The sequence below is a fragment of the Carlito syrichta genome, unplaced genomic scaffold (assembly GCF_000164805.1).
Source record: "Carlito syrichta isolate Samal-C Ts95f unplaced genomic scaffold, Tarsius_syrichta-2.0.1 Scaffold303671, whole genome shotgun sequence".
Lineage (NCBI taxonomy): Eukaryota > Metazoa > Chordata > Mammalia > Primates > Tarsiidae > Carlito > Carlito syrichta.
In genome coordinates this window covers 12,431-27,026 of record NW_007247767.1, presented here as the reverse complement: position 1 = coordinate 27,026, position 14,596 = coordinate 12,431, and the positions used below count along the sequence as shown (strand labels likewise).

Here is a 14,596-nt window from a genome sequence, read left to right as displayed (position 1 = left end):
AAAAAAAAAAAAAAAGAACAAGAAGGGGTGGGGGGAGAGGGGGAAGAGGAGGAAGGAGAAAAAAGAAGAAGCACCTTTTATCCCAAATACCTTAGCTACCATATCAACAGGGAGTGAGAGAGCTGCAAGACACAGATTCTACTTAAGAATAAGTTTCTGTTGACCAGGCATGGTGGCTCAAACCTGTAATTCCAGCACTTTGGGAGACTGAGGTGAGAGGACTGCCAGAGCCCAGGAGTTCAAGACCAGCCTGGGCAACTTGGTGAGACCCCGTCTCTACAATTAAAAAAAAAAATTAGCTGGGCATGGCAGCACGTGCCCATAGTTCCAGCTACTTGGAAAGCTGAGGCAGAAGAATTGCCTGAGCCCAGCAGGTTGAGGCTGTTGGGGGGTATAAGCATGCCACTCTACTCTAGACTGGGTGACAGAGTGAGACTCCAACTCAAAAAAAAAAAAAAGAAGTTTCTGTGGAAATCCAAACACAACAAGGGATAAAAATACAAGGATACTAGAGGATATTGAAGCCCTAACATCTACAGCTATAGCAGGCATTATACACAGTCTAACTCCTGTACAAGAAAACAAAACTTCACACTGAAACTATTTACAGCGAATCCTATTACCCATTACCCAATGCATCATGTCTTACTTTAAAAAAAAAAAAAAAATTGGACTTCTCCGGGCCAAGCCTATCTGGTACAAAATTTCCACCTGTCTTTTGTTTCCTTTCTTCTTTCTGTAATAAACTTTGTTTTAAAATGCTAAAAAAAATTACAGGAAATGATAAAAGGCAAGAGAATACACAATTTGAAAGCAAAAGGCAAGTATCAAAACAGGTCCCAGATATGACAGTGATTTGTAAATGACCAGACCAAGATTTCAAAATAACTATTATTTTCACACAAAATAGACTTTAGAACAAGGAACATTATCAGAGATTTTTTTTTTAAAAAGAGCAAAATGTAGTGATAAAAAGACCAATTCTTCAACAAGTTATATGACTTAACATACAGATGCTCCTCAATATACGATGGGGTTATGTCCCAATAATCACACTGCAAGTTGAAAATAGTAAGTCAAAAAATGCATTTAATACAGTACACCTAACCTATATGCACATAGCTTACTTAGCCTAGCCTACCTTAAACGTGCTCACAACACATACATTAGCCTATAGTTGGACAAAACCATCTAACACAAAGCCTATTTATAATAAAGTGCTGAATTCTCGTGTAAGTTGTTAAAATGAAAAAATTCAAAATTCAAAGTACAGTTTGAATACTGTATTTATATTACAGTTTGATAATACAGTACAATAATACAGTTTGATACTACGGGGTGTATCAACTTTGTACCATCATAAAATCTAAAAATTGTTTAGTTGAACCATTTATTGGAAGTCAAGGACTATCTGAATATGCATGTAACAAAAGAGTATCAAAATATGTGACACAAAAATGTATTCAACTGCAAGGCAAGACAAACTAATCTGTAAGTCTAACCAGACTTCAACGTTTTTCTATCAGTATTTCATGGATACAGGAGGCAGAAAATCAGTAAACATATAGTTCCACCATCAGACAACCAGATTTAACGGACATTTATAAAATATTTCATCCAACAATAGCAGAAGACACATTCTTCTCAAGGTGACATATAACATTTACCAGAGAGTCCACATTCTGCGCCATAAAGCACAGCTGAAATAAAACTTAAAGAACGGAAATCATGATGTTTGCTCTTAGATCACAATGAATTTAAATAGAAATCAATAATAGATAGCTGGAATGCCATCAAATGTTTGGAGATTGACACACACACACTTCAAAATAACATAAGTTTCAGAAAAGCCTCAAGAGAAATGTAAAAATATTCATTATAAAATGAAATATTTTATATTCATTATTTTCATTAGAGAATGAAAATGTCATCCAAATTTGTGGGATGCAACAAAAACAGTGTTTAGAGAGAAACCTATAGTATGCATACATTAGAAAAAGAGAGGGAGAAAAATCTAAAATCAATAACGTACGCTTCCACTTTAGGAAACTAAAGAAGAGAAAGAAGAGCAATATAAACCTAAGTCAGTTAAAAGAATTAAAAAACAATTAGAGCACAAATTAAGGAAATTAAAAACAAAAAAATTAGAGAAAATCAATGAAACCAAAACTGGTTCTTTGAAAAGATCAGTAAAATTGATAAACATCTAGCCAAGCTAACCAAGAAAAAAAGAAAGGAGACACAAATTACTAGTATCAAAAATAAAAGAGACCATTATAACTGATCCCATGGGCATTAAAATGATAATAAAGGAACATTATAAACAACTCAAAACCCACAAATTTGGTAATCTAGGTCAATTGGACCAATTCCTTGAAAGACACAATCTACAAAGCCCACAAAAGGAGAATCAGATAATCTGAATAGATCTAGGTTGAGAAAATTCAATCAATAGCTAATAACCTTCCAAAAGCTGAATCACAAGCCCAGATGGTTTCACTGGTGCTTTAATGTCTTTCATGAACACACATGCAAAAATCCTCAAAAAATATATTAGAAAATATATTAGGAAATTTAATCTAACAATATGTTTTTAAAAACTATACATATACATCATTACCAAATGAGACTGATTCCAGGTATGCAAAGCTAAGTCTACCTTTGAAAATCAATTAATATTAATATAAACCATCACATCAACAAGCTAAAGAAGAAAACTCATATGATCATATCAGTAGATATACAGATATCTATGCAGATCTAAATATGCAGAAAAAGCATTTGACAAAATACAACACACATTCATGATAAAACCTCCCAGCACACTAGGAATACAGGGAAACTCCCTAAACTTGATTATAAACATGAGAAAAACTACAGCTAATATATTTAATGGTGAGAAGCTAGGTTTCTTAGCCTTTATCATCAGGAACAAGACAAAGATGTCTGTTTTCACCACTCATATTCACTATCATGCTAGAAATCTTTGCTAATGCAATAGGGATCTGTTACACAGAAGTGTAATACCTATTGAATTATCAAGCCTCAGACATGTGCACGCACTTGCACACACAGACACTCCATTAGAGGGCCACATCCACTTGTTCTTAACAGAGTGAATTGTTCCCAACTCCATCCCATTGGGCAGAAAAAGTGTATGATTATAAATACTGTAAAATGGAAATTTTAAAATATAAATATAAAAGTGCATAATTATACAAACTTCAGTGTTCTTGTAAGTTTAAAAGTTTTGACAGTGCTCAGTATAGGTGGTAGCACACATTAGGACCTCAAAACCCAAAGAGTCTACTCCTCCGAGCTTGTGAGTTTAGGTAAGACCCTGTGCTCCCTACACTTAACTTTATTCATTTGTGAGATAGGAGGACTGACTGACTGATGGGGATCAAATGAGATACTAATAATTATGAAATCCCATAATTTGTACAGTGCTGAGTACTAACATAAGTTATTGAAAAAAATGGGCAAAGATTTTTATCTCCTTTGCAAATTTAATAAAACTCGAATATGTTACTCCCCTCCCCACTCCCATAACAAGCTGTACATGTCTAGGCACACAGAAAATGGACTGTGGGGGCTTTCTGGATCATTGAAACAAAAAACATGCCTCCCATAAGAAGGCATTAAAAATTCCCCTGTATGACAATGTTAAGGATTCCTCCTTTTCCACTAAATTAGGATATTACTCAAAATGATCCCCTGACTGCAGCTCACCTCAATCATTCCTTGGAAAATTGCCCTCTAAACATCCACTGCTCTTTTGGATAGTACAAATTATGTCATTCAGTCTGCACAGCAGTGAAATGATAATGGCAAGCATACGAGGTAACTTAAGAGTTTTTTAACGTGATGTTAAACAAAAATATAACCACCACCACCTGTGGCCCAAATCAATAGGAAATCTAAAGTCCTAGTTACCCATATTCAAACTCATGATCACACTTTACATGTCTTGAAACTCTGATCTATCATGAAAAGGAAGATGAACCATATCTATGCCTTGATTTTATGAGGACTCATTACTGCAGGACTGTCTATATTGTTCCCAAGTTGACATTAAACCTGAAAAGTTCCTCAGTGTTTAAGATGTGTTAGATAACAGAAATAGGAATGATCAATGATAACATCCTCACTCATGGAGGTCCCTACCCTCCACAGCGGAGGTATACAACACAGCCATAACTTCTCTATTATCTTACAGGTTGGTCATCACTTCATTTATTTCAGATCTTAATTCAATTTTTTTTTCTTTTTAGAGACAGAGTCTCACAATGTTATCCAAGCTAGAATGCAGTGCCTCAAACTCCTGGACTCAAGTAATCCCCCACCTCAACCTTCCAAAGTTCTGGGATTGCAGGCATGCATCACTGAACCTGGCTTTAATGCTATCTTAAAAACTAAACCTTTATCTTTTGGTAACCATCTCTTTTCTCACAAAACATAAGTACCAGGACTGCAAAAACATATTTGTTTCATGTCTCTATATCCATTCCTATACTTCTGCTTAATTGTGTGTTTTAAGACTACAGTGCCTGGCCTATGAGAGAAGTTTAAAAATTAGCATTAAGAGCATGGTCCCTAAGCAAAAGCTTGATGTGAACAATGACTCTTGCTAGGTTTGTAGTCTCTGAAAACCTAACTACATTTATAGGTCTCTATTAACACATGAAGGAGAAAACAAGTATCACATACTTTACTAAACAGTAAGTTACATATTTTAACTGAGGTATTTTGTGAAAAACACTAATACACTATAGGAAATATTTACATGTTTAGATAATAAGTAACAAAGATAAAAGCAGTTATACATGGTTGGGATCTGACCTCATACTCATGGAAGGCTAAACCTTATTCTGTTGAAAAGAAAAATGTCATATACCTCCTTCATCCGACAGTTACTCCAGAACCATGATAGATCAAAACAAAAACAAGGGCATTGTGTAACCATGTCTCTAAAAATAGTAAAAGAGGACAGAGTTCAAGTCATAAAGATGATCAAAACTGCCCTCTGCTCACTAATACAACTGAATTAGGTTTAACACCAAATTCTTCCTGCCCCTAGATAAGAATCATTATAATTACAAATGATACAATTAAGTTCACCTCATTCTTTTTTTGAGTTGGAGTCTCACTCTTGTCACCCAGGCTGCAGTACAGTGGCACACTCACAGCCACCACAGCCTCGACCTGCTGGGCTTAGGTGATCCTTCCACCTCAGCCTTCCAAGTAGCTGGAACTACAGATGCACGCCACCATGCCCTGCTAACACCTCATTCATTTCAATTCTGCATCCAACATAGAAAAGCATCTTACTTCACTGAATAGCAATCAAGTCACCTGATAGAAGCCCAAATCCAAAAAAACTCATGCTTTTAAGTACCTTCTTACTGATATTCCCTAGAGTCGCTTATGGCAAGTGGCTATTCTTACTACAACTTGTAACACCCCTCTCTTGACAACAGGTGTCATTCGGGTGACCTTCAGCAGTAAGGCACTAAGATGAGTTATGTTTTTGGTATTATGAATACATGAGAAATTGGTTTTGTGTAAAAAAAATTCACAACTATATTAATAAATAAGAAAAACTTCCTGAGGAAAAAAATACTTGATCTCGTATGCACATTGTAATATTGACACAGAATATATAATGATTAACTTGACAAAATTACTAACTTAATCTGAAAATCCATAACTGTGGTGGAATATTTTAATATATCCTCACAGGAGATGAAAAAGACAATAGTTGATAGTATACAAGTTATTTGAAACAGTAAAGAATTTCTAGACAACATCTACAGAAGCTTTTGACAAAAACATGTACATCATGTTCAGTCACATCCAGTGAAACATAATTGAAAACATATAAGAAATTATGTTCAACTGTAATAGGAAACACTGACAATCAGCTTCATCTGAGGAATGTGCTTGTTCTTATTCTTACACTGTAGGACTGGGTAAGTGCATTCACTGCACAGTGCAATAGAAGAACAAACTTCTATGTAGTTATTTTTGATGGCAGCACTAATAGCTGTCATGGTGGAATGAGAGACACATAGTTATTGGCAGGATTAACAAAATAAGGTGTTTACTACTTAAATTAAAACCTTAGGTAAATTCAACCTAGAGATGAGGTGAGTCAGCATCAAGAATATTCCTAACCTTGAGAATCTAAATTAGTTGCCTCATGAACATGTTAGAGTTTGTAGGAAAATCCAAACTACAATGGATCATTGAGTGGAACTCATAGAAACATTAATGGAAAATTACATCTCTGAAAACATGGCAGTCAAGCAGTTTAGTGGTGGTTCTAAGAATACTCTAGATTGGCAGAACAAAGCTTCAGGAAGATAGGATGGAAGCAGGTGTCCCTGAAGCCATTGTGTATTCATCTATCTGTCTCCACATTGCTACAAAACCTGACTGATGCCTTCTTCACTTCTGCCTTCCATATCTCCTGTAAGTAGGCTATTGGCTAATTATACCATGGAACCATAAAATGATAGGTTGTGGAAAGCAGGTCAAGACATTATCCACATTAATGTAACACAATCCAGGAAATCCATTTCTATCTAGAGATTGTATTGTCCTATCATAGGTCTCCCTTCTTAATGCAAATCTATTACCCAACTAACAGCCAGAAAGATTGACAAATAGCAAAGAGCAAAATATGAAAATAATGATTCAAAAATGAGAGTATACCGTATGATAAACTTTGCATACTCACAAATTTATTACAACTGTTTTTAGCATGAAAAACAGAATAAAGCTCCTCTGCCCTCCTCCCAACAAAACTTCTTTCATTCAGATAGATGAAATATATATGGTGGGTAAGGGATATCTAGTTACTTGCCATATAAGGCCAGTAGGAAAATCCCAACAATTACCAAATTGTCATTTCTCAATGGCCTTTTACAAAGCAATTAGAAAATATACACATACATGAAAACTATTTGTATATTAAAAATATACTTCAATTCACTCATGGATCCAACAAACTTCAAAATGGAAAAACAAAATTTTAGTAACTGACTTAATGAAAAACACTACCAACTAACTTTGTGTACTATTGCATAAGGAGGGTTTACTGAATTATTACATCTCAGGGCTCACCTATGAAAGTAATAAATAGAAATCCATAGTTGAGATACACTTTAAGAAAGAGCAACTGATAATGACAATACAAATTTATACCATTTCACATTGTGAATTTTTACGTGAGTTAATTTGCATCAGGCTTTCCCATATTGCCTACATTCATTGGATCCCTCCCTAGTTGGAGCTTTCACATGAATTTAAAGTTTCACACATAAGGGAGTATCACATGAGCATTTGTTAAAATTGAAAACGCTATTATCTCTCACTTTTATAGGATTTCTATCCAGTGAGCATTCTCACATGCTTTGTAAAGATGTCGGACAATTGAAGGCTTTCTCACATTGTTAATATCAAGAAGTTGCTCTCCAGGGAAGTTTGTTCATGGTTTCTAATTAAAACAGACAATTAAAGGATTTCCCATTTTTTTACATTTATAGGGTTTTTCTCCTGTATGCCTTATCATGGTCCTCTAAAGGTTATGTGACCACTAAAGGCTTTCCCACATTGCCTACATTGATAGAGTTTCTGTCCAGTACAAGTTATTTCTGGTATTCACATCTAGAAAATTGAAGATATCCCACATGTTGTGTATTCATAGGGTTTCTCTAAAGTATGAGTAACTTCATGTCTGCAAAAGTAAATGGGACAACTGAAAATGTTACCACATTGCTTACATTCATAGGTTAGTGTCCTGTGTGAGTTCTTTCATGTATTCTAAAGGAACGGGAACACTTGAAGGCTTTACCACATTGTTGACATGCATAGGGTTTCTCTCCTGTGTGAGTTCTTTCATGGATTCGAAAGGAACGGGAACAACTGAAGGCTTTATCACATTGTTTACATTCATAGGGTTTCACTCCAGTGTGAGTCCTTTCATGCATTCGAACAGAACTGGAACAACTGAAGGCCTTACCACATTGTTTACACTCATAAGGTTTCTCTCCTGTGTGAGTTCTTTCATGTATTCGAATGGAACTGGAACAACTGAAGGCCTTACCACACTGTTTACATTCATAAGGTTTCTCTCCAGTGTGAGTCCTTTCATGCATTCGAAAGGAACTGGAACAACTGAAGGCTTTGCCACATTGTTTACATTCATAGGGTTTTTCTCCAGTGTGAGTTCTCTCATGCATTCGAAACGAACTGGAAAAACTGAAGGCTTTACCACACTGTTTACATTCATAGGGTTTCTCTCCTGTGTGAATTCTTTCATGCATTCGAAAGGAACTGGAACAACTGAAGGCTTTCCCACATTGCTTGCATTCATAGGGCTTCTCTCCAGTGTGAGTCCTTTCATGTATGCGAACAGAACTGGAACAACTGAAGGCCTTACCACACTGCTTACATTCATGGGGCTTTTCTCCAGTGTGAGTTCTTTCATGCATTCGGAAGGAACTGGAACAACTGAAGGCCTTCCCACACTGTTTACATTCATAGGGCTTTTCTCCAGTGTGAGTGCGTTCATGAATTTGAAATGAACTAGGACAATCAAAGGCTTTCCCACATTGCTTACATTTATAAGGTCCATTTCCAGTGTGCATTATCATATGTCTTCGAAAGCTTGGAAGCGAAATGAAGGCTTTCCCACATTCCTTACAATCATAGGGTTTCTCTCCTGTATGAATTCTTTCATGTTTTCTAAATGAACTAGGAAAACTGAAGGCTTTACCACATTTTTTACATTTATAGGGTTTTTCTCCAGTGTGGATCCTTTCATGACTTCTAAAGGATGTGGGACAACTAAGAGCTTTACCACATTGCTTACATTGATAGGGTTTTTCTCCAGTGTGAGTCCTTTCATGTATCTGGAAAGTTTGGTAATATCTGAAAGCTTTTCCACATTGTTTACATTCATAAGGTTTCTCTCCCGAGTGAGTTCTTTCATGGTTTCTAAATGAACTGGGATGACTGAAGGTTTTCCCACATTCTTTACATTTATACGGTTTTTCTCCCGTGTGCATTCTCATGTGTCCTCGAAAAGTTGTGTGATAAATGAAGGCTTTCCCACATTCCTTACATTCATAGGGTTTCTCTCCCGTATGTGTTCTTTCATGTATTTGAAAGGAGCTGGGCCAACTAAAAGCTTTACCACATTGCTTACATTTATAGGGTTTCTCTCCAGTGTGAGTTCTTTCATGTATTCGAAATGAACTTCGAAAGTTGAATCTTTTCCCGCATTCCTTACATTCATATGACTTCTCTCCATATTTGTGATACCCATATGGTCTATGTTCAGTATGAGACCTCATATGCCTATTAAGAGATGAATGACACATATAGGCCTTTCCACACACACTGCATTCATATGGTTTTACTCCAGTAAGAGTTTTCTTGTTTAATTTAAGATTTGGAGTCTGACTGAAGGTTTCTCCAAGTTGACTACTTTCATTCTTTTCAGAAAGTTTCTCTACCATATGACTTCTGTAAAAATAAGCACATAGTTAGTGGATTTTTACTAATAATTTTATATAATTATTAATGATTATTGCATTGCACAATCATTAATAAGTACATTCTACCATTTTTAGGGACAGTGTATGTAATGAATGCTCTGGAAGAGTACTTGACCACCACTATTATCAAAACACTAAAATTTATAATATGGAGTTTCTTATTTCCAGATGAGCTATCTTTTTCAAATACGGAAGATCTGTGCTATTTTTAAGGAAATTCTTGGTGAAACTGTTCTAAAAACAAATATAAAACTGGGCTTATCTGTTTTGCTTACTCATTTTTCAAACTTAGTAACATACTAAGATTCTCCCATGGGATAGTGTTTTCTTTTGTAAGTAAAACTCACCTTAAAGTTCTCCCCTGGTTTTTGTGGTGATCTTCAATGTTCTGATCCTCCCATTTTTCCCCTAAAATGCAGACCCAGAAAAATCATTGAAACTATTAAAAATTATTTTAAAAACTATTAGACTCTAGGTCCATTATGAGATGTACCCCACCTAATTTATTTACCAAAGTATTCTTTTTCAACATTCTAAATCTTAGAACCTTGTTGATGAGCAAAAAATATTTGTTTTCTAATTTAGTGAGGTAATAATTTCATTCTTACCTATAGAGGCCAAATTAACAAAGGTTTCCTGCATCACATCTCTGTAGAGTTTCTTCTGTGAAGGACCCAGCAAAGCCCATTCCTCTTGGGTGAAGTTGACAGCCACATCCTCAAAGACCACTGAGTCCTAAAACATCCCACATGTATACAGAAGAACAGGTGAGACTGAGAGCACTAGGGATATATACTCAGTTCATAAAATATTCACATATAATTCTGTGGTCTCCAAACATTGATTCTAACTTAGTCATCAGAAGTCTGAATCTCTGTCTATACAAATTTCCTAAGTTTAATAACACCATGAACGTATGACAATTATTTCTATGTTTTTACTATGAACATTTCAGTCTTGCACTCCAATAACAAGACACATAGCACCTAGGAGAAATAAAATATTTCTACTTTTAAGACCAGCAATTCCTTATAAGAAAAACACTTATCTCCTGCCTTATTATGTATCATGTTACTCAGCCCATGAAATACAGGGTCGAATCTGTATGAGGTATTACTGAATAAATATATACCAACGAACTGTACATTTTTTGTTCTATCCCCATATTATACAGAGAGGTCAGGAGATCTGTGCAAATCCAACTTATAAAAACATCCAGCTGACCATGCTATCCTGAAGTATCACAGGCCATTAGAAGTAGTCACAATCCAATTAGCTAAAATTTTCTCTTAGAGAAGTACTAATTTGAACTTATTTATAAAATATTTATCACAGACTCAGTGTTTCCTCCTACTCCCTGTCCCAACTGATCTTCACAAAACTCCCTACTCAAGAGATTCAGGGATGCTTCCATTTTCAACACACACAGGATGGACATGATAAGATGCCAGAACAGCTCTTTCCCCAAAAAAATCAAACAGTATACCCTGAGTCTTGAGGAACAAGCTAAGAAGTAAAATTTTCCATGGAGGTCACTAAAACCCACAATAGTTTCATACTGAATTTGCCCATGATTACAAAATGCATAAAACACTCAGCAGTGCTGTTCTCCAAAAGGATATAAAATCCTCTTTCTCCAATTTCAGGAAGAAGTGATTCCCAAACAGCCATTCAAGACACTGTCTCAACTTCTCTCATTTCAAGCTCCCATGAGGTACGCAGTGGCATGAGATCCCAACATCTGAGCATAGGAATTTCTCAGATGAGTAATTCCTAGAAAAGCTGCTTTCTGAAAAAGATCGTTAACCTATTGATATCAATGTGAAGGGGACAGAGAAAAAGCTCCCAAACACCAATTTTGATACTAGAAATTACCTATTTGGTACAATCACAGCAAAAAACCCATACTTTTCTTGTCCAGGGTGTAAAATTAGCTGCTTAGATCAACCCTAATTACTCCTTGTACAGTGGTTCTGTGGCACTTCTTCAAAGAAAGTCCTACTACCTAGGGTGCAGAAGAGAGTTAGCATTACTAAGCCTGAGATTGCTTATACTTAGAAATGCCAGTTCACAAAGTTCACTCTTCACTGGTATCTGAAAAGTGAGAATTTGAAAAAAACCCCACCAATCTAAGTAATGAGTGGCTTAGTGTGCTAAACTGTCATACAAATAATATAGTATATTCTCAACTCCTATTTTCCTTCTTAAAGTCTGAACTTTTTACATGCTAGGCAGAGTTTGCCTACATGATCAGCTGCCAAAAAGCACACTGAGCACCAAATGTCTAATGCACTTCACTGGTAGACAATATAGCATATGTTGTCACAACTTGTTGCTTGGGGTATTGAGCTCATTTCATGTGGCTACTTAGGAAAAAATATTTGGAAGCTTGCACCTACTTTCTTCTAGACCAAATATAGCTAAGACTAATAAAGGATATTTAATGATCCTAATTTTTTAAATGTTTATTGGGTAATATCAAAGCAGAATGAAACAAGGTGAAAGTTGACACATGTTCTTAGAACAAACTCAGTGTTACCAAGATGTTACCTCTCCCAAAAACTATTTTTATAAAATTCTATAAATCCTCGAACAGACTTTTTAAAGAAAAACAACTTTTCCAAGCCTAAGGGGAACAAAAAAAGTCAAACAATGAGTAGTCTTTTGAAGAACAAGGTGACAGCATGCCTAACATATACCAAGGATTTTTGAACTGCTCTTATAATATTCCAAACAGACTGATAAACAAAAAACCAGAAAAGCATGATAAACAATAGCAATCAGATTAAAAAAAAAAAAGAGAGAGAGAGAGAAGGGTAAAAAGTCTTCAGTGGAGTGGCATTTGTATGAAAAGTTGATTAATGATAGGGCAAGCACTGTAGAGGAGTGGAAGAGACTGCTAACTTTAATATATATGGAAGGGACAAAACTATTTCTAGTTGGAGAAATACATTGTATCAGCTCTATTCCATGCACAGTAATCATTTTAATGTAGATTTAAATGTGAAGGATATGATTAAAGCAATGTATAGCTTGCCACAGGCAAAATTTTAATGCAAGAATTTGTCTCATCTAAAAGTAACCCACTTCTAAATTGGAGAGGTAAAAATATGTTACAATAAAGAAAGTTAAAAGGTAAACCACAAAGCAGGAGAATAATATCTATCATGTAATATAAAAGAATTAGTGTGCAGAGTAAAAATAAATCAAAGGGTGAGCACAGTGGCTCATGCCTATATTCCCAACTACTTTGAGAGGCTGAGATAGTAGTATCAATTGGGCCTAGGAGCTCAAGGCTGCAGTGAGCTATGATAGCACCACTGCACTCCAATCTGGGTGACAGAGCAAGACCCTGTCACAAAAGAAAGAGAAAGAATGAGAGAAAGAGAGAAAGGGGGAGGAGGAGGAGGAGACAGAAAGACAGGATTTTGACATGGAAAAATAACCAAAATATTTTTAGCAGAGTATTACACCACATATGAAAAAAGTGTATCTCTCTCCCCAATAATGAGGAACTGCCCAAATGAAATACCAAGGAGATCCCATTTCTTACAAATTAGAAGGACAAAAATTAGTCAGACACTCCCAAGAATTGATGATCATTGCAGTTATACATTAGTGGAAGAAGGGTCAATTCATACACTCCATTGCTATTTCATGTAAAATTGAACTTGGCCATAATCTACAATACAGCAATTTTTCTGCAACATCCAGAAAATGTATTGTGTATTTGTATTTAGGGATACATACCAAAATGATAGGATCAGTATTTTTCACAAGAGCAAAAAAATCAACTTGTAAAAGTCCAAACACATAATCACTGGAACGGATAATAAAATTGGATACCCCCAGCCTCAGACACTATGTAAAACAAAGAGGCAAAGAAATCACTCAAAAACCTTTTCATTTTATTTCCATTAATACTCGTGTATTGAAAGTTCAATTAAAGCTAGACTAAAAAAACACTACACATAGCGGGAAAGAATAGTTGATAAAGATATAAAGAATAATTAAAGAATTAGGACATATATGGAGCAGGATGAAAATGAAACAAAGGAGAATATCAAGAGACTAATGATTGTCTAAATCCCACTCATGAATTTTTCTTTTTAAACCACTTTACTGAGGTATGACTGACATGTAAAAACCTGTATATATGTAATGTATACAACTCAATGAGTTTGGTGGTAATACTCCTATGAAACCATCAGCATGATAAGGCCAAAGACATATCCATCATGAAAGTTCCCTCCCACTCCCATTATTTCTATTTGCATGTGTCTGTGTATTAGAAATGCAACATAAGATCTATTTTAGAAATTTTAACTGTAAAATACAGTAGTGTTCACTACAGGTCCTATGCAGTACAGATCTTCAAAACTCATTTATCTGCAGTATGACTCAAACTTTATATCCTTGAATATCACATCCCCATTTCTCCATTACCCATTCTACTGTCTGTCCTATTTTGACTTTTTCTTTTTTCTTTTTTTCTTTTTTTTTTTTTTTGAGTCAGGGCCTCACTCGGTTGCCTGTGCTGGAGTCCAGTGGCACAATCCTGGCTCAACTCAGCCTTAATCTCCTGGGCTCAGGTGATTCTTCTGTCACAGACTCCCAAGTAGCTGGGAGTACAGATGTGCACCATTACAACCAACTTTTATAGATAGATAGATATGAGGTTTCACTATCTTGTCCAGGCTGGTCTCAAACTCCTGGGCTCAAGCAATCCTCCCACCTCAGTTTCCCAAAGTTCTAGGATTACAGATGTGAGCCACCACGCCCTGCTAAGTTTAACTACTTTGGAGTACATATATAAGTGAGATCACACACCATGTGTCTTTTTGTTTGGCTTCTTTCAGTGAACATAATGTCCTCCCAAGTCCATCCATGGTGTTAAATGGCAAGATTTCCATTTTTCAAAGGCTATTTCATTGCATGTATACATCACACTTTACATGCATCTGTTCATAGACATTTAGGTTGCTTACACATCTTGGCTAGTATAAATAATGCTGCAATGAACATGAGAG

At 35.7% G+C, this 14,596-nt stretch overlaps 1 protein-coding gene across 1 annotated transcript; it reads right to left on the bottom strand.

The window, feature by feature from the left end:
- Nucleotides 1-7,751: 7,751 nt before the first annotated feature.
- LOC103261369 (zinc finger protein 709) lies at nucleotides 7,752-10,310 on the bottom strand. The gene is given in 3 exon segments (XM_021712858.1): nucleotides 7,752-9,534; nucleotides 9,914-9,974; nucleotides 10,175-10,310. Coding segments are annotated over 3 exon segments (1,935 nt in total). The 3' UTR covers nucleotides 7,752-7,796.
- Between the last annotated feature and the right edge of the window lie 4,286 nt (nucleotides 10,311-14,596).